The sequence below is a fragment of the Dendrobates tinctorius genome, unplaced genomic scaffold, assembly GCF_039654945.1.
Source record: "Dendrobates tinctorius isolate UK_male_01 unplaced genomic scaffold, ASM3965494v1 ptg000205l, whole genome shotgun sequence".
Lineage (NCBI taxonomy): Eukaryota > Metazoa > Chordata > Amphibia > Anura > Dendrobatidae > Dendrobates > Dendrobates tinctorius.
Window position 1 is genome coordinate 4,616,258 of NW_027361872.1, and position 21,782 is coordinate 4,638,039.

Consider the following 21,782-nt stretch of genomic DNA (forward strand, 5'->3'; position numbering starts at 1 on the left):
GTGCCTGGTTTCAGCTGGGAGAGAGTGAAGCTGCTGGCTACCTGCCTTGTACCCATTTCCAGCATGCAGATGATCCTGGGATAGGAAAGCTGGTGGAGTGTGCGGTGCTGGAGATGTTCTGGAGATCTTGTGGTCCAGGTGGAGCTGAAGGGGTGAGCTGGGCAGGTTTGGACTGACTGTTGGTGTGTCCCCTGATGTCCCTGTCTTGTTGCACCCATGCCCTCCCCCCCAGCAGTGCTGGGAGCACCCTTTATGGAAAGTTGTACATTTAACTCTGCTAAGCTGTGACTGTTCAGTCTTTATAGCTACAAGCTGAGTGTAGTCATGGCCACTGCACTCTGTAAACCTACTCTTATGATTTCAAGGGACGATTTATTATTCTGGAATCATCCGCAATTTCTCATGGACTCCCCTTCTTGGAGCATGATTGCTAATTCAACAATTGAGTACATAAAATCCATTACTTCTGTGAAACCTGTGGAGGTGTACTGCAAGAGAGGTAGGAGAGGAGGAGTCCTGGCACGCCTTCGGAGGAGAGGGTTCAGTACAGCTCTTCCTTCACTCCACTTGGCTAATGTCCGTTCCTTATCTAACAAAATGGAGGAACTGAACTTACTTTGTAACATGAGATCTGATATGGCCAATTCAGCTGCTCTTTGTTTTACTGAGACCTGGTTGAATGACACCATCCCTGATTGTAGTCTGGATCTACCTGGTTTTGTTATCTACAGAGCTGACTGTGATTGTGTAGCTTCAGGTAAACAAAGGGGGGGTGGGGTATGTCTCTACATCAACACTAGCTGGTGCTGTGATGTTAACATACTGGGAAAAGGTTGCTCTCCAGATCTAGAGTACCTTGCACTCAATTGTAGACCATTTTACGCTCCAAGAGGGTTTTCATCTATGGTTCTGGTTGCAGTATATATTCCCCCTCAAGCATCTGTTAAAGCTGCTATTGGTGAATTAGCTTGCAAAATATCAGAATGGGAGAAAGGATCTCCTGAAGCATTTGTGATCGTAATGGGGGACTTTAACAAAGGAAAACTCAACCTGGATCTCCCCAAATTTACTCAACATATAAACTGCTTCACGAGAGAGAACAATACGCTTGATCACTGCTATACTGTCTTAAAAGGGGCCTACAGGGCAGTGAGGAGAGCAGCAGTGGGCTTTTCAGATCATTGTCTAATTCATTTAATTCCAGCCTACAGGCAAAGGTTGAAAACATCCAAACCTACAGTTTATACAAAGAAGACATGGTCTGAGGAGGCAAAATTGCAATTGCAAGCATGCTTTGAATGCACGGACTGGGAGGTATTCCAGGAAACATGCTCGGGTCTGGATGAATGGGTTGATGCAGTGTCCTCATATATCCGTTTTTGTGAAGACACGTTTATTCCATCCAAATCTGTCCACTTTCGGGGAAACAACAAGCCGTGGTTTACAAATAAAGTCAGGTTGATCCGTAAGAGAAAAGAGGAGGCTTATAAAGCCGGCGATATTACTGAATTCAAGAAACTTAGGAACTCGCTATCTAAAGAGATCAAGTTAGCCAAACACGAGTATGCAAAGATTCTGGAGGAAAGGTTCTCATCAAAAGATACTAGATCTGCATGGAGAGGATTAAGAGAGGTCACCAATTATAAAAGCCACCCCACTATAGTGAACCCCAGCAGAAGTCTGGCAGCAGAGTTAAATGAATTCTACTGCAGATTTGAGGCAAGCTCTACACACAGTGGCTATTCATCTCTAAGCTCCTCAGTCTGTTCATATAAAGATCATTCATTGTGCAACACCCAAGTAGTGGTCTCCGAGGCAGAGGTGATACGCATCCTGAAGGGACTTAAGGTCAAAAAGGCACCTGGCCCTGATGGTGTATCTCCAATGTGTCTGAAAGTATGTGCTACCCAGCTTGCCCCTATACTGACAAATATATACAATGTGTCACTGAAAGAGTGCGTTGTACCTCAGTGTTGGAAAAATTCCACAATTATCCCTGTCCCCAAGAAAGTGGGATCCTCTGAGTTGAACGACTATAGACCAGTAGCACTCACATCTGTAGCTATGAAAGTCTTCGAAAGAATTATGATGTCCCACCTGATAAAATTCACGCAGAAGCTATGGGACCCGCTTCAGTTTGCCTATAAGGAGAATCGTTCGGCAAACGACACTGTCAATCTGGCACTGAAGTACATTTTGGATCATACAGATGAACGGCACTCATATGTCCGGATTCTTTTCATGGACTTTAGCTCAGCGTTCAATACCATTGATCCGAATTTACTTCATAAGAAAATGGTAGCTCTTGGAGTCCCTCTCAACTTATGCTTGTGGATTTATAACTTCCTGACAGCCAGGATACAGAGTGTAAAAGTTGGACCATTCACTTCGGACACCTTGGTCACAAACATCGGGGCACCTCAGGGGTGTGTTTTGTCCCCGTTACTGTTTTCTCTCTATACGAATGATTGCATCTCTTCAGCAGACTCAGTAAAAATCTTGATATTTGCCGATGATATGACACTGATTGGTCTCATCAGGGGAAATGCTGAAGACTTGTATCGGAGTGAGGTGGAAAGAATATGTGACTGGTGTAAAGCCAATAATCTTGTACTCAACACTAAAAAAAACTGCTGAGATGGTTGTGGATTTTAGGAAAGATCAACATGAGATACTTCCAATCTACATCCATGGCAAAGTGGTTCTTAGGGTCACAGAGACCAAATTCCTTGGTGTTATCATCTCTCATGATCTTAAATGGGGGAAAAACGTGGATGCTGTTATAAGAAAAGCACAACAGAGGATGTTCTTCCTGCGTCAGCTGAAAAGATATGGTTTGTCTAAGAATCTGCTGATCTTATTCTTTAATGCTGTCATCAGATCTGTGATTTGTTCCTCTCTGATAGTCTGGTATGGGGGAGCCACTGCGCATGACAAACTCCGCTTACAAAGGACTTTCAGAACAGCAGAGAGAATTATAGGCTCCCCCCTGCCTAAAATCCAGGATCTTTATGATAAGAGTATTCGATCCCACGCATTGAAAATTTCATCCGATCCCTCTCACCCGGGACACTCCTCATTCCAACTACTCCCTTCAGGACGTCGCTTCAGAGTCCCCAAATGCAGTACCAACCGCCATATGAACAGCTTCTATCCACTCTCTGTTCAACAATTAAATCGTCATGTGTAGACTATATACTGTATCTGTCTTGTTAGATGTTACTTGTTGTATCTGTTGTTATATATTATGTTGCCTCTTTGCCACAAAGAATTCCTTGTATATATGTAATATGTACTTGGCGATAATAAATTTGATTGATTTGATTGACAGTGGGTGTATGCTACTGCCGCCAGGAGGCTGACACTAAGTGAATGGAAAAAAAAAAAAAAGGTTAGCTCCTCCGCAGTATACACCCTCGCCTCGATTGCAGGCGGAACCAGTTCTTGCTTAGTGTCCTAGGAGGCACACACGTCTGGTCTTTTTCCAGACTTTTTTTTTCCCATGAAGATGAGACAGGGGCGACGGACCCTATTGAAAGGGTCCGATCTCCCCAAACCAACAACGGGCGAGCACGTGCGAGTGTCGCCTCCACGTATCCTTTCCCGCAACGTGGGACATGATGCCGGACTTAGCCCTGACCACCCTAAGGTATTGAAACGCTAGGCTATACAGAGGCACAAGTATAGTCCATGCGGCCCCCACTACACCACCAATGCTAGACTGCGGTGCTGCAAGGTGGCGGACTGTCCTTCTCATCCCTTGGAGGGAAAGATGGAGCTAGGGTGCCTGCACCGTCCTTGATTTGGATGCAGCAACCCTTACCCCCCCAACCTGAGGATCAGCTGGAGCTCCAGGGGTGAGGAGCAGCAGGTGGGCTGGGAGGGCTCATGAAATCCCCAGGGTCAGCATTCCTCTGGGCGGCAGCATGGTCGGGCACCAGCATGCGCCCCCACGGCTTGAGCGCTCAGCAGCGCATGTCCTGGCAGTCCTCTCTTTTTTTTTTTTTGGCCCCGTTTTCAAGCGGGCGATGTAAATTTAGACCCTGGCTTCTGCCGATACTAGGCTGCGGGCGGAAGCCCTGCCCCCGTGATGCGTGTACGTCCGGCAGACCCACCCCCGGAGCTTCGGGCGGGTGCCGAAAAATGTAGTCTCTGGCTTCAGCCGGCGCTAGGCCTCGAGCAGGAGCTCAGCCCATAGGACGTCACCGGCTGTGCCTTCTCTCCCTGCAGGACCGCCCACACGCCGAGGCGCACTTTTTGGAAAAGGGTGCAGCGGTTCGGCAGGATGGACGCCTAAAGGGGATCCGGAACTGGGCACAGGACTGGGGTAAGTGCTACCCCCGATGGAGGAAGGCCACCCTCTGTTCTTTTTTTGCCAGAGGCTAAGCAGTAGAACCCCGCAGGCATATCACCTAGCAGGGCCGCCATGTCCAGAACAGCTAAGACGCACACGTTTTCTGTATGCTACGAGCACTTCCTATCGGTCCGCCTTCCCACATGCAAAAATCTGTGAAGTCTGCGAGTCCGAACGTGCCCAGGAGCCCTCCCCTGCAACCACCCGGAATGGTCTCTGTCGCAGTCCATGGCCTCGCTTACGAGAGCAATCGAGTCCCTTCAAGCCCCAGGTGGGGGCAGGGATAGCGGCTCGCCTGTCTTAGAGAGGTCCTCCACCTCACAGGAGCCTCCGGCCTGCAGGGGCCGTTCTCTCACTAGGCAGATGCAGGGGAAACGAACCCACACAGCATCTCCCGGTCCGTCCGGTGCCTCGGCATCCGTGAGCTCTGCCTCTCGTTCGCCCTCGCCAGTAGTAGATAAAGAGCAGAACTCGGATAACTACTCGGACGAGCCCCTTGTCTTAGTTCCTACGGGTTACCAGGAAACAGTCAGGGGGTCATTTAAGCGGGTCAAGCGGCCTCAGGGTATGTGCACACACTGCGGATTAGCCTGCGTTTTTGCCCTGCGGTTTTTCATCTCCACAATGGAGGAGATGGCAAACCGCAGCGGAATCCGCAGAAAGAATTGACACGTCAATTCTTTCTGCGGTTTAGAAACCGCAGGAAACCCGCGCGGAAAAATCCGCACCGTCTGCATTGCGGTTTTTAATATCCATAGGATATGGTACTGTACACCGCAGCAAAAACTGCTGCAGGTCCGCAGCGGCCAGAACAATGGCGGAACCCGCAGCGTGTGCACACACCCTTAGAGTATTTGTCGCCCACCCTGAGTTTAATGGCACAGGAAACGGCCGGACAGGCGTTTCTTAGGCCAGAGAGTGCTTGAGGAGATACCCGTTGGCCCTTGATCTCCGTAAAAGGCGGGCGGAATTCCCAACGGTAGATCCATCAGTGTCGCGCTTGGCCTCTAAAGCCCTGTTGTCTGTACCTAATGGTTCCTCTATCAAGGATCCCACCGACCGTCTCAAAGAGAGCCTGTCTCGCTCAGTGTTTGACGCGTCTGGTTCAGTCTCTCCCTCGTTCGCAGCAACTTGGGTAGCTTAAGGCCATGGGCTCTTGGTCTGAAGCATTAAACAGAACCTTGCATGGTATGGACCTGCCTGCGGAGGTAGCAAATATTGCTAATCAGATTTCGTTGGCCGCAGGCTACTTGATTAATGCGTCTTTGGATGCGGCTAGCTGCGCAGCGCTCGCTGCCGCAAATGCAATTTCGATTAAGAGGGGCTCTGTGGTTTAAGACTTGGTGTGCAGATTCAACCTCCATGAAGTCCTTAACTTCTTTACCTTTATCAGAGCGGGCGCATATTTTGGGTGCCACCGGACATTCTAGGCTGAGCGTGGCTGCATTTGCCTATTTGGTGAAAGTTTGGACCAGCTTATCTCTGGCTCCATAGGGGGCAGGAGCAGTTTTCTCCCTCAATAAAGGGTTAAACAGCTTTTTCGTCACCTGCTTCAGACACGGTTTTGATCCTTTTGCAACCCCGGGTGGGCTTCATCAACCAATCCCGCCGTTGCAGGTCGCCCCAACCAGGACAGGGATCATCAAGTTTCATATAGAGCCAACCCATTGGAGAGAATGCGATCCCAACAGCCCAGATCAAGGGGACCTAGGTCCCAAGGATCTTCAGCCAAATGACTCGTGGCAAGTTCCGGGCGTCATCAGTAGAGTTGGCGGTCGCCTACTCTGGTTTCACCATGTCTGGCTATCCGTCGTGCACGACACATGGGTAAGGGGCTGGTACCCTCGGGGTACAAGTTAGACTTTGTCTCACAGCCCCCAAGACTATTTATTTATTTATTTTTTTCTTTTTCGTCCTTCCAAAATGGAATCCTGGGCACAGGCCCTGTTCAAGGCCATAGAATTGCTTCGGCAAAACGGTGGTCATCCCCGTACCGGAAGAAGAAAGTTGTCAGGGTTTCTATTCCAACCTGTTCACGGCCCCTGAAAGGGACGGGGCTGTCACGCCCATTCTGGACCTTAAGCTTCTGAATAGTTTTGTCCGGGTCATTTCCGGATGGAGTCTCTCTGCTTTGTCATAGCTGCCATAGAAAAGGGAGAATATTTGGCCTCTATCGACATCAGAAATTTCTGTGTTTCGCTATCAACGGCCTACACTTTCAGCTTCGCAGCTCTCCCCTTCGGGCTACCTACCACCCTCGGAGTGTTCACAGGGGTCAGAGCGGTAGTCATAGCCATCCTGCACTCCCGGGGCATAGTCGTCTTGCCTCATTTGGACGACCTCTTGATCAGGGGCCCTTCATATCGAACATGCGAGGAGAGCGTCAACGCTAGATACTCTTGCCCGCTTAGAGTGGTTGGTCAACCTGAAGAAATCATCCCCGGTCCCAGCTCCGAGGAGTTCCCTTTTAAGGATGATCTTCGGCACCTCCCAAGGGTTGGTAATCCTCCCTCGAGACAAGGCACTAGCTCTTCGGCAAGGAGTCCAGATACTTCACCAGCCAGTCCCTCACACCATTTATCTTTGCATGAGGGTCTTAGGGAAGAGAGTGGCAGCAATGGGAGCAATTTCAGTTTGTCCAAACTCCATTCTCGCCCCCTGCAGAACGCCCTCTTGGCATCATGGGACAAGAACCCGTTCTCACTCGACCACCAGTGCCGGTTGTCCAGGCAGGTCAGACAGGCAGTTGGATGGAGGACAGTCAGTTCCTCCCGTCTTCAGGGGAAACCCTTTCCCCCGGACTGTGGGTTGGTGGTTACAACAGACTCCGGTCTCCTCGGCTACGGAGCAGTTTTTTTTAACCATCACGCGGCCCAGGGACGGTGGTCGCCGCAGGGGGCACGCATCCCAATCAAGTTGTTAGAGATTCGAGCAATCCGGCTGGCTCCGCAATGTTTTCATCATCCTCTAGCAGGTCGCACCGTCCGGATTCAATCGGGCAACGTCACGGCCGTGACTAACATAAATCACCAGAGCAGCCATGCACGAGGTGAGGCACATCCCTCACTGGGCCGAGAGGAACCACTCGGTGATCTCGGCCGTCCACATTCTGGATGTAGAGAGCTGGGCGGCAGAATTCCTCAGCCAGCAGGGTCTTGTGTCTAGGGAATGGTCACTACACCCCGAGATTTTCCGGCAAATATGCCGATGTTGGGGAACGCTGGACATGGACCTGACTGCCTCCGGGGTAGGCGCCAAGGTGGTCGCGTTGGTCACCTCTGTCCCGGGACCCGCAGGCAATCGCCGGGAATGCATTGGTTCTGCCATGGAACCAGTATTCGCCTCCCATACCTATTTCCCCCCCGCTGCCGCTACTCCCAAGGATCATCAAGAGGATCAAGGCAGAAGGAGGTTCCAGTGGTGCTACTGGCCACAGATTGTCCTCGGCGGGTGCACTATGCAAACCTGGTGCAGCTACTCGCTGACGTTCCCTGGCGACTGCCAGAGCGCCCAGACCTACCTTCCCAGGTCCCAATCTACCACCCGAACCCAGGGGCCCTGTGTTTGACGGCTTAGCCGTTGAATCTTGGGATTCTGACCTAGGCTGGGTTCGGACGCAATGTGGTTACTACAATGGTTAGTGCCCAGAAGCCCGCCTCAGCACATATTTTCCACCACACCTGGAGGATTGTCTTTTCATTGTGTCAGTTCCACGGTCGTTCTCCACTGAGATTCTCTATTCCCAACATTTTGGCGTTTTTTTTTCCCAGTCTGGCCTGGACTCAGGTTTAGCTCCAAGTTCCCTTAGGAGACTGATATCTGCCTTATTTGTCCTGTTTCAGCGCAGAATCGCTACCAATCTGCAGGTATAGCCCTTCAGCAAGGGGGTCTCACACTTGGTACCCCCCTATAGGACCCCTCGGGACACCTGGGACCTTAACCTGGTCCTAAGCATTCTGCAGGGAGCTATATTCAAGCCACTACAAGAGGTCTCTTCGACAAACCTTCTCTGGAAGGTGGTGTTCCTCAGGCGGTCCCGGAGCTGGCAGCTCTATCTTGCCGAGCTCCGTTCCTGATATCTCACAAGGAGTAGGTGGTTCTTGGGCCAGCTTCCCCTTTTCTCCCGAAGGTCGTTTCCTCTTTTCGTTTTAATGAGGATATTGCCTTGTCCTCCTCTTTCCCAGCACCAGTACAATGGGTGGAAAGGGTTCTTCATATGTTAAATGTGGGGAGAGCTCCCAGGAGGTACGTGTCACGGACGGTATCCTTTCGTCAGACACATGCTGTTCGTGCTCCCCGAGGGTCACAGGAGGGGACTTTCTGCCTCAAGAGAGAACATAGCCAGGTGGATTCGGCTGACGATTCAGGAATCCTACCGCACCGGAGGCGCAGCTGTGCCAGCAGAGATCAGAGCGCACTCAACTCAACCAGTGGACGCCTCTTGGGCTCTTCGGCACCAGGCATCGACGGAGCAGGTATGCAAGGCGGCAACCTGGTCCACCCGGCACATATTCTCCAAACATTACAAATGTCCATACGCTGGCTTCAGCAGATGCAGCCTGGGTAAAAAGATTCTCTAAGCAGCAGTGGCGCACCTTTACACAGTAGGTGCGTGTAGCTTGGACCGGTGAGTCGACGTCCCACTGTCCTGTATCCCCCAATGAGGCGAAGGAGAAACATGGATTTTTGTGATAACTCACAGTAAAATCCTTTTCTCCGAGTCGCTCATTGGGGGACAGAGCACCCACCCTGTTAGCCAATTGGCTCCTTTTTGTTTATTAATAGGTATTTTATGATACCAGGTGGGTTTTCTAGACAGGCTGTTGCCTGCATTGAGGCTGATTTTGTCTTGTAGATCTCCTACTGCTTTTTCACCGAACTGGTTCCGCCTGCAGTCGAGGCGAGGGTGTATACTGCGGAGGAGGAGCTAATTTTTTTTCATTCACTTAGTGTCAGCCTCCTGGCGGCAGTAGCATACACCCACTGTCCTGTGTCCCCCAATGAGCGTCTTGGAGAAAACGATTTTACGGTGAGTTATCACAAAAATCCATGTGTTGCAGTTTGTCGCCAACTTGTTTATTCCCTGCCTAGAAGACTTAATGCTGTCCTTAAAACCCATAGAAGATACTAGATGTGGTAGATTTTCATGTGTAGTGTATTCATTTTTGCATCAACTAATTTGAGTAAAATTGTTGATTTTATAATGAACATTACATTATTAACCTTACTTTCATGTTAGAGATTAAAATGTTCTAGGAAACTCAGTCTGTCAAAATGTTGAAAACTGTTTTTGGGTTCAGTGAGATAATTATTAAAATCTTACTTTTCAAAGGGTGTACTCATTTATGCTTAGCACTGTTTCTCCCATGAAATAAAGGCAAATTCATGTGTTCAATTACAGTAAAGATGTATATCTTTGTACCGTGTTAGCCAGTAGATAGAAAAATATTCAGAATTGAGTCCTCAGTGGTTGATACCTTTTAATGGCTAACTGAAAAGATGGTAACACATTGCAAGCTTTCGTTGTATTAGTCAATGCCTGATGAAGAGACCTGAGTAGTCTCGAAAGCTTGCAATGTGTTACCATCTTTTCAGTTAGCCATTAAAAGGCATCAACCACTGAGGACTCTCAATTCTGAATATTTTTGTGTTCAATTATATTTTAAAAGGGGATATGGGTTTGTATAAGTATATATTTTATCAGAAGTACAGTATATTCTTTTTAAACTAAAACTTTTAAGATGTAGTTGGAGAGCACATAAAGTCGCTTTTTTCCTGGGGTGTCTGTTCTTCTTCATATCCATTAGATCTGCCTGTGGATGAGGAGTGTATGTAACATGAAACTCGTTCTGGCGTGTGCACTTCTTATCTAAGGCAACTTTTTAATTTATATCTTATAAATTGCTCAAGTGTCCTTTAGTAAAGTTATATTAAAAGCAGATGGTTGTAGGCATTGTCAGGATGACATCTCCCTTTGTTTTGTCTGTCCTGATTTATGTTACCTCTTGTTTTTCTTCTAGAGATGTTAAACTCTGCAGCGCTTTGTTTTCTGGTCGAGTACTCGGGACCTGACGTTCCTGGCTCTAGAATAATCATTTTTTAATATGCGTTCCCCCGCCCTTAACTGTGAGAAAATTTTCTGTACACAGCCTCCGACCACCAGCAGTCAGTGTAGACAGAATGCAAGGGAAACTGGAATAAAGGTGTTGAAAATATTAGGAAAACTTGGCTGCTTTCTGCCAGATCTAGTTTGATATGGCAAATGTAAAGTACTGCGGAATATGTCGGCGCTATAGAAATAAAATTTATTATTAATTTATTATTATTATGATACAGTTTCAAACTCCTAGTACTAGCAAGAAGTGATGAGCGAACGTGGTCGGATAAGGTGTTAGGCTAGTTTCATACAGGGTGGATAAAAATCAATGTTTTTTTAAAAAAAAAATCAAAAAAATCGGATTTTTTTTATTTAAATCGGATTTTTTTCAATAAACTGCTTTTTGAGGAAAATATTTTACCATCCAAAGGTTCTTCCATCATGAGATAAAGCTGAGTTGTTTAACTCAGTAGAATAAAGGCTGTATATGTGTAACATTCACAATGCCATGCTCTTCCAGAGGTTTCTGTAGGATTAGTGTGCAGTTTGTCTCCTATATTATCACAGACGCTCGCTTTACTTACGCAGTTCTCAAAACTGAGTTTGACTCCGCAGAGGTCCCAGCCTCTTCTTCACGGCAAAAATGTTACAACATGAACAGAGTTGAGAAAAAGACCTTAATCCTATTGTTCTACAAACCTATGAATACAGAATCAACCCCTTCAGTGTCAAGTCCAAGAAGTTAGACAATATGTTTCTGATTGTTTGGAGTGGAATAGATCTGCACAACACAAGAAGAATGTGAATCTAAGTGTGAGGAGGAAGGGCAAGCAGACAAGAAAATGAAAGTGAAACTTTGAGCACAATACTGCAGCATAGCCACAGACAGACAAGTCTGGATCTGTTTGTGTGTACGATCTGAGGTTTATTACATTCTTTCCTTATAATGGCAGCAGGCCGTAAAAGAGACCCAGTTTGGGAATATTTTAATGAAGCTCCTTCGCCTATCGTTAAGGCAGGCATGTGTGCAAAATGCAAACGATGCAACAAAGAGATGCAAGGCCTGGTGGCGCGAATGAGGCAACATCATGAGAAGTGCGGTGATGAAGATGACCAAAGAAACACTTCTGAACAGGCAGGATCTTCAGGTTGGTAAACATTTTTATTGAATCGTATTTCTAAAGACTGAACTGTCATGTGTGAGAAAAATTATATTTCTTATTATTACTGCATGTTACTGTCATTTGGTACAGTTATGAAGAAAAACAAATATTCCTTTTGGGGCAGGGGCAGTGATGTGTTGTGTACAATAAGCAGAAATTGTATAAACAAGTAACAGCATTGACTTTTTTTGTTTAGGGGAATTCATGGATTCTGGAAACTATCCACCTCCAAGATCACCATCATCCTGATCTACAGTTTCAGAGTTATCCATCCAGGATAGTGCTTCATTAGCAGCAGCAGCATCATCATCAGACACCCACAGCCACATATCACCATCACCCAAAAGGAAGAAAAAACCTTTACCTCCTGGAACCACCATAGATAGGTTTGTGATAAGAACTAGCAGATTAGAAAAAGAGTTGATTGATGAAAAAATTGCCCAGTTTATTTATGCAATGAACTCTTCTTTCCGTCTGACTGAGAACCCACATTTCATTAATATGGTTCAGTCACTGAGACCAGGATACAGTCCACCCAGCAGAGCTGATGTTGCAGGGAAACTGCTGGATCAAGTGTATGACAGAGAAATGGAGCAATGTGCAACAGCTCTGGAGGGTAAAATTGTTAACCTAAGTATTGATGGGTGGAGTAATGTCCACAATGATCCTATTGTATGTGCTTGTATAACAACAGAAGAAGGTAAAGTCTTCCTTGCACAAACAACTGATACGTCAGGAAATGCACACACAGCAGAATACTTACAAGAAGTGGCAGTAAAAGCTATAACGACATGTGAATAAAAATTCAAATGTCTAGTACGCAGTTTGGTCACTGACAATGCTGCAAACGTATCCAAGATGAGAAGAGATTTAGAAGAGCAGGGAGGGAATACAAAGCTGCTAATAACATATGGTTGCAGTGCTCATTTGCTGCACCTCTTAGCCAAAGACTTAAGTGTTCCAGAAATAAAGGCTAATGTTGTTGAAATTGCTAAATACTTCCGTAATAATCATTTTGCTGCAGCAGCTCTGAAAAGGATGGGTGGAACCAAGCTAACGCTCCCACAAGATGTTAGATGGAACTCTGTGGTGGACTGTTTTGAGCAGTATATCAAAAACTGGCCTATTCTGATGACACTTTGTGAAGAAAATCGAGATAAAATAGATGGCACTGTCACGGCCAAAATCCTCAACATTGGGCTTAAGAGAAATGTTGAACATATGCTGAGCTTCCTGAAACCCATCTCTCAAGCTTTAAACAAAATACAGAAAAATAGCTGTTTTATTGCGGATGCTGTTGAAATTTGGAAGGAACTGAGTGAACACTTAAAAACAGAACTACACATGGACAGAATTAAATTACAAGCAGTAAACAAACGAATGGGACAAGCACTGACTCCAGCTCATTTTTTGGCAAATATTGTCAATATCCAATATCAGGGTCAAAACCTAAGTGCTGAGGAAGAGGAGTTAGCTATGACATGGGTATCCAGCAATCATCCATCTTTAATGCCAACTATAATAAACTTCAGAGCTAAGGGGGAACCATTCAAGAAATATATGTTTGCTGAAGATATTTTAAGGAAGGTCACACCAGTAAACTGGTGGAAGTCACTTAAGCGCTTGGATTTAGAGACTGTTCAAGTAATGATTTCACTTTTAACAGCAGTAGCTTCTTCTGCAGGCGTTGAAAGAATATTCTCTTCCTTTGGACTCATTCATTCTAAATTGAGAAATCGGTTGGGACCCAATAAAGCAGGAAAGCTTGTTTTTCTTTTCCAGATTATGAATAGGAACAAAGAAGAAGATGATGATGAAGATGACGACAAGTGAGCTACAGAGGACAGCAGGGACAGTAGTATTTAAGTTTTTCATGTGTCGGCTGGGCTGACAGTCTGTTTCTTAAAATATATATATATTTTGTTTAGCCAAATTAGTTAACAAACATGGATGTTTGTTTAAGCAAATAACTTATGCTGTAATGTTGTTATTGTTTCAGTTGAATAAATCTATTTAAATTGTTATTAAGGTCAGGATTATTTTTCTCCTTCCTAAGTACAACAGAACAGTGGTGTCCAAATATGAATGATTAACCCATTAAACTGGGGAGAAAAAAGTAATAATAAAAAGTGATTCTAAAAATCTTCATCTACTTGCATGTTAAAGTAGCAAGAACTAGTTTAGGTAGAAACTTTGATTTAAATCACTGATTTAAATCAAGCCTTACTGACTAGTGATTTAAATCGTGATTTAAATCGTGATTTAAATCAGTTAGATTTAAATCAAATCCACCCTGGTTTCATATTAGTGTTTACGGCCGCAGCGTCGGGCTGTGCACGGCCGCCGCTAAGCTCCGCCTACGGACGCATTACGCTGCATGCGTCCTGCGTCCCCTATCTTTAGCACTGGGGACGCAGGCTGTGCGCAGTATCCATTTGGCGACGCATGTGTCCTTTTGACGCTGCGCCGAGCGCACCAAATTGCAACCTGTTGACATCTGCAACACATGTTGGGATTGCCTGTTAGACTTTGTGAAGGTTTTATAAAATGGACTTGGAAATGTGGCGATACCAATTTTGTTGTGGGTTTTGTTTGCCTTTTTAAGAAGGGGCTAATTCAAAGCTTTTTATTTTTTTGTTATACATCTATTAACGTTTGATATACAATTTCTGTTTCGAAAATGACTTGTTTGTATAACAATGATATCTTATCCGCTTGCCCTTTCATTTGCCAGTACTTAATGTGGATGTTACAGCTTACTATGGAGTGCAGGTTTTGTGTGGCGCATGACGGTAGTTCACATAGTTTGCCACCATCACGGAAGGTGTCCTTGCGGAGCGATGCGTGCCATTGACGTCACTAGAACACTTGTTCCTGATGCGCATCGCGGCCGCGACACAGGAAGTGATGGATTGGCCTCTGGAAGTCCCGCCCTCAATGCGCCTGATACACGGAAAAGAACTGAACCACCCTTTCCCGGATTGGCTGGATTTTTATGCCGAGGGATATTTAAACCTCGCAGACAGCACAAAACACACTGCCCCCGAGGAAGCAAGTGTGAAACGCGCGCCGGAGCTTCTCAGCGTACAGGCGTCATACACCATGGGTAAGAGGACTCTATATATGCTTTGGCTTAACCTTAGTTAGGTATTTGTTCATGGCTATTATGCCTTTATGGGGAATTTGATGCAATACACAGCATTTTCAGCTGCATATTACTTTATGTAGTTTAAAAGCAAAAATTACATGTGATTTACATTCTAGCTGCCGCTGTGCTGTGTATGCATCGGTAATCTGTTACCTCCTTTACCTGACTGTAATAAGCTGAGAGCTGTTACTTTGGCTATTATGCAGTTCCTATACCACATGTAATAATCTTCTTATCTCGCTGCCTCACGGTTATATCCCTGCCCACCTTTTATATTTATTATGATTTATGTGGTGAAGAAGTTTATATCAACATGTCTTGTTTGTGCGTTTATAAATAAAACACTGTATATACTCGTGTATAAGCCGAGATTTTCAGCCCATTTTTTGGGCTGAAAGTCCCCCTCTCGGCTTATACGCGAGTCATATACCGGGAGGGGGAGCGGGGGTGTCAGACTAGACTCACCCTCTCCTGGCACGTCTCTGCAGCCCCTGCTTCTCCCTCAGTCGTCTGCTTCCTGCGTTCAGTGGTCACATGGTACCGCTCATTAAACTCATGAATATGCACATATTTATGAATTTAATGAGCGGTACCACGTGACCGCTGAATGCAGGAAGCAGATGACGGATGGAGAAGCAGGGGCTGTAGAGAAGACCGTGCGCCAGGAGGGTGTGAGTATGACGGGCAGAGCAATATTCACCTGTCCCCGTTCCATCGCCGTGCATGGCTGTGTCTCCGGGTCCTCCTGCTGTGACATTCAGGTCAGAGGGCGCGATGACGTAGTCAGTGCGCGCCCTCTGCTGAACATCACTGCAGAGACCCGGGAGACACAGCGGTGGACGGCGATGGAACAGGGACCGGTAAATATCGCCGGTGCCAGGGGTTCAGGACCCCTGGCCCCCAGCGACAGAGAGGGGAGTATGTCACTAAAAATTATATATATATATATTTTTTTTTTTTTAACTGCAGCAGCAAATAAGGGGTATTTATGGAGCATCTTATGGAGCAGTATTAACCCTTGTGCAGCAGCATATGGGGGGTATTTATGTATCATCTTATGGGGCAGCATTAACCCTTGTGCAACAGCATATGGGGGTATTTTTGTAGCATATTATGGGGCAGCATTAACCCTTGTGCAGCAGCATATGGGGGGGTTTATCTATGGAGCATCTTCTTGGACTACCATTAACCCTAGGCTTATACGCTAGTCAAAAGTTTTCCCGTTTTTTTGTGGCAAAATTAGGGGGGTCAGCTTATACACGACTATATACGGTAGGTTTTTTTACTTTGTTATAAGCTAGACTCAGAATTTATTTTGATCATTATTCACATTTCTCTATTTTGTTTAGAGATTTAAGCTCCCAAATGTTCTCTCATGTTTTTCTATGTCGGATGGAGAGTATCTCCTGGCTAATATGCCATCTCCTTTAATCCATACCCCTAGCTATGTGTATATATGTATGTATCTGTGTGTGTGTGTGTGTATATATATATATATATATATATATATATATATATATATATATATACACTCACTCACTGGCCACTTTATTAGGTACACCTGTCCAACTGTGTGTTAAGACTTAATTTCTAATCAGCCAATCACATGGCGGCAACTCAGTGCATTTAGGCATGTAGACATGGTCAAGACAATCTCCTGCAGTTCAAACCGAGCATCAGTATGGGGAAGAAAGGTGATTTGAGTGCCTTTGAACGTGGCATGATTGTTGGTGCCAGAAGGGCTGGTCTGAGTATTTCAGAAACTGCTGATCTACTGGGATTTTCACGCACAACCATCTCTAGGGTTTACAGAGAATGGTCCGAAAAAGAAAAAAAATCCAGTGAGCGGCAGTTCTGTGGCCGGAAATGCCTTGTTGATGCCAGAGGTCAGAGGAGAATGGGCATACTGGTTCGAGCTGATAGAAAGGCAACAGTGACTCAAATTGCCACCCGTTACAACCAAGGTAGGCAGAAGAGCATCTCTGAACGCACAGTGCGTCGAACTTTGAGGCAGATGGGCTACAGCAGCAGAAGACCACACCGGGTACCACTCCTCTCAGCTAAGAACAGGAAACTGAGGCTACAATTTGCACAAACTCATCGAAATTGGACAGTAGAAGATTGGAAAAACGTTGCCTGGTCTGATGAGTCTCGATTTCTGCTGCGACATTCGGATGGTAGGGTCAGAATTTGGCGTAAACAACATGAAAGCATGGATCCATCCTGCCTTGTATCAACGGTTCAGGCTGGTGGTGGTGGTGTCATGGTGTGGGGAATTTTTTCTTGGCACTCTTTGGGCCCCTTGGTACCAATTGAGCATCGTTGCAACGCCACAGCCTACCTGAGTATTGTTGCTGACCATGTCCATCCCTTTATGACCACAATGTACCCAACATCTGATGGCTACTTTCAGCAGGATAATGCGCCATGTCATAAAGCTCGAATCATCTCAGATTGGTTTCTTGAACATGACAATGAGTTCACTGTACTCAAATGGCCTCCTCAGTCATCAGATCTCAATCCAATAGAGCATCTTTGGGATGTGGTGGAACGGGAGATTCGCATCAGGGATGTGCAGCCGACAAATCTGCGCCAACTGTGTGATGCCATCATGTCAATATGGTCCAAAATCTCTGAGGAATGCTTCCAGCACCTTGTTGAATCTCTGCCACGAAGAATTGAGGCAGTTCTGAAGGCAAAAGGGGGTCCAACCCCTTACTAGCATGGTGTACCTAATAAAGTGGCCAGTGAGTGTATATGTTTAACTTAGCAGGATTGTGCTCAGTGACCTACAGACAGTGTCAGGTTGACGCCGTTATAATGATTGAAATGATACCTGGGTGATGAAATCTGTCTTGTGGTTGTTGTTTAAACTGCATTTGTAGTTTTCAGTTAATGAGATTCTGGTGCTTTGGGAAGGCCTGTGGGGGGTCTTCATGTAGTGCTCTGCTTACATATACATCTTTACGGGCTTATGACCGTTCACTGATCTGCCCACTCATACTGCATAGAATATTGTGAAAAAAAAATATTCATCACACTGGCGCCTGCAGGGTAGCATTATACAGTGGATAATATGCATATATTTATTATTTAGTCATATAGTATTGTGGGGAGAAAAAAAGTCATCAAAATGGCGCTGGTGGCCACGCCTGCACAGTAGGATCTATCGTCTTCCGATAGATGCTACTGCGCAGGCGCCACTAGAGCCATTTTACTAGAGAACAAAAAATTGGCTCCATCAAGATGGCAGCGCCTGCACGGTAGCATCTGTCGGAACGCGATAGATGCTACGGCGCCATTTTGCTAGAGGAAAAAAAAAATTGGCTCCATCAAAATGGCGCCTGCGCAGTATTCTATCTGTGATACATGCAACTGCTCAAGGGGTCGCTAGTGCCATTTTGATGGAGCCAATTTTTTTTTTCTCTATCAATATGCCACTGCTGGTGCAATAGCATCAATCGGAACGTGATAGGAGCTACGGTGCCTGCGTCATGAATGTTAATTTTTTTTTTCCCCACACAATATTTTATGCAGTATGTAAAATAGGGAACCTGTCACTGAAGGATCAGTGACCGGTCATAAGCCCATACAGTACATATGTAAGCAGTGCACCACATAAAGCGTTATGTTCTCCTCTTCGTTATGAAGTCGAAAATATATCTCACGTAATTATTAGTCCAATGCAAATTGATCATTCCTGACCACTGGCTCCAAAAGAGCTGTGAAAGATTCTTTAGTGCCGAAGCTCTTTGGTTTGGAAGCGTACTTCCCCGCCTCTGCATAAAACTAATCTCAGCCTTGGTGTCTTCTTCCCAGCAAATCTCCCTGCTGCAATTACCTAGTCCCTGCATGGGGGGCCTACCTCATTGGAGATGGAAGTTACAACTCTCTCACTTCCTCTGTTTTAATTAGTTAATCTTTATTCGGACTCCCATGACAGCACCACGAGAGAGGGGATCCGCCCTTCAGGAACAGGAAACCTACAGACAAAAATGGCGGCACCTCTCCCACGCATCAGTTCTATCTCTTAAAACGGTCTTTCTGGTAGCAATAACATCTGCGCGTAGGATAAGTGATATACAGGCACTTTCCAGGCTTCCCCCTTATACAAAGTTCTTACATGACAGGGTAATCCTAAGACCGGACCCAGCGTACTTGCCCAAGGTGGCATCACACTTTCACAGGTCACAAGAGATAGTGCTCCCTTCCTTTCTCCCTAATCCTTCTAACCCTAAAGAGGAGAAACTTCATGCATTAGACGTTAGGAGATGTCTTCTAAAGTATATCTCAGCTACTGATCCTTGAAGAAGGGATAATGCATTATTATCCTTCCAAGGTCCTAAGAAAGGGCTTAGAGTATCAAAACGCACGTTAGCAAGGTGGATTAGGGAGGCTATCTCTCTGGCTTATACAGCAGGTGGGGGTCCAGCTCCGCAGAATCTGAGGACGCATTCCACTCGTGCCATGGCGTCATCTTGGGCGGAGAGATCTGGATTGTCAATTGACCAGATATGTAAGGCGGCCACTTGGTCATCTCCTTCCACCTTTTTTAACCACTATCGGTTGGACATGTGTGCCTCCTCTGATCTCACCTTTGGGCTAAGGTTTGCTGCAGGCTGTAGTCCCTCCCTAAGTTAGTTTACATCTCTGTAATTCTCTCGTGGTGCTGTCATGGGAGTCCGAATAAAGTATTAAGTTACTTACCAGTAACGGTATTTTTCGGGAGCCAATGACAGCACCTTTAATTCCCTCCCTTCATGTGTGGGGATGCAATCCTTCCTCTTAGAAAGTTTCACGGGCGTTGCTTAATTTGGAATTAAAATTGCATATATTTTGTATATATTGTGTATATATTTGTGCCATTAACCATGGTAGCCTCTCAACCTCTGTAATCCAACTGATGCGTGGGAGAGGTGCTGCCCTTTTTGTCTGTAGGTTTCCTGTTCCTGAAGGGCGGATCCCCTCTCTCGTGGTGCTGTCATGGGCTTCTGAAAAATATCGTTACCGGTAAGTAACTTAATACTTTCTCAGTTATGATTAGTCCCATAGGTCCAAAGTGAGGGTGATATGTCCCCTGTCTGGAGATGTCATTATGGATTTTAATTTTTCTTTGACTCCGTATAGCAACAAAATCGTTGGGAAATTTTCCCCATGCTTGTTGTTCTGGTTGCTCTTAACATGCTTTATTTGTTTTATATCTCTTTATTGTAACATTTTCTTACTTTTTTTTTTTTTTTTGCCTTTTATCAGTTGTGGGAAACCAAAGTTATACAGTCCAAAGCCACAGAAGGTTTCTTCAGAGATCACAGTAACATACCTCAGTTTGTTCTTCAGTTACCACAGCATTTACATCAGTCGCTGCATGCATCAACAGGTTGGTGTATCTGGATCCAGTAATGGAGGAGAAAGAGAATTATTTTTTTCTTCTTGGTGGGTTGTGAAAATGGCAAATCTAAGGTTGTATGGAAACAAAAGATGTCCCGTTATTTCCTATTCAGAAGTCTGAAATGGATTGAACTTAGAGTTGTGGTCCATAATGCTGGTTCTTCATCAACGAGCATAAAGATGCCGGAGGGGACCTGCAGTGCATTTCTAAATTATAAAATGCAATACAAGTCTAAATTATAACATAAAACACTTTGTCAAATCTGCCTGATAACCGAGAACGATTCCACTGCCATCAAAATCATATTCCGGTATTTTTTTAATTTTTTTTTTTATGTCGGTACGGGAAGTCTTCACTGTTTTGGATTTTTTTGTTTTAGATCACATTCAGGACTTATTTACTTGAGAAATATTCTCCCTTGTGCTGCAATCTGATCACTGCTATGATCTGAAGAGATTTATGGAAGAACCAGCAGCCTGTCTGAAAAGTGCACTTAGTGACATAAGAGGACCTTCACCAAATTTTTTACATTGAACTGGACTGGACACAGAATGTAATAGTTGCTGCAGAGTAGAATAAAACTTTGATATTTGTATCTAAGTTTTGCCTCTAACATGTTAACTTTTTGATTTTAAGTCCAAGTGGGTGTTGCCAGACAGTTTTCACTTGGGGCGTGTACTACTTCTCCCTGTATGATGCTGACCCGGGATAAGCAGGCATCAACTCTAGATGTAAAGTAGAATATGCCCCCCACTACAACCTGATGTTCTTGTCTAACCTCCTCTGTGGGGAGGGGCAGTACAGCTTAGTTTAACTGTGTTACATTACAAACCCTTCTATCAGCTCGCCTGATTACAGAGTGTGTCATTTATCACACTTATAAAAAATAAAACAAAAATAAGATTGCCTGCACACCTTTAGTATTAAATTAATGTACAGGTGCCCAAATGCGCTATGTGGCCAATATACAAACATACATACACTATTCGTAAATACTCTGCGATTAATGAATACATGTACACCACTTTTTCTGTAAGTGTTTGATAACGTTAGGTACTCAGCATTTTTTGATCAAAAAGCGCGAATCACACTTAGGTCTGCTGTGCTCAAGCAACTTGTTCTCGTTCTGCAGTGAGATTGGGGCTGCACATCATGTCTCACACAGGTCTAAACTGCCTGTTCTGGACTTCTCCTTTGTGAGATGTAATGACACCCTCCTCTGATCTCACTGCAGAGCGAGTACAAGTTGAGCCAAACAGATATATGTGTGGTTATTGATAGATCTCTGATAGGAAGTTTGGGATAGGGTGGAACAGCAGAGTTGACAGTGCTAGAACAGGAAAGCCGATAAAAAGGGTTTGTAATGTGACACAGCTAAACTCAGCTGTCCTGCCATTCTTCCCACAAGGATGTTATCTGAAAGGTGTTACTTAACTTTGCTTTCTAATAATGCAGGAGGTTAGACCAGGGGATCAGCGCTTTCTGTCATACATATCATACACTCTGAAATCTTTGGCTCAGGTGTGTTCTTATTTCCTTTGAGTGTTGCTGCCTGCTCATGATTGGTCATCATACAGGGAGAAGTACACACCCTCAGTGAAAACTATCTCATAACATCCAAATGGACTTAA

The 21,782-nt window shown here is 45.3% G+C and overlaps 1 protein-coding gene across 5 annotated transcripts in view; it reads left to right on the plus strand.

Moving 5' to 3' along the window:
• GTF2A1L (general transcription factor IIA subunit 1 like) overlaps positions 1-21,782 on the plus strand; it is a 67,029-nt gene that overhangs the window by 14,295 nt on the left and 30,952 nt on the right. For all 5 annotated transcript variants that reach the window (XM_073554024.1, XM_073554023.1, XM_073554025.1 and 2 more), the window contains one exon: positions 20,016-20,139. In XM_073554024.1, the coding sequence (XP_073410125.1) occupies positions 20,016-20,139 (124 nt within the window). The remainder of the gene's footprint in view (positions 1-20,015; positions 20,140-21,782) is intronic.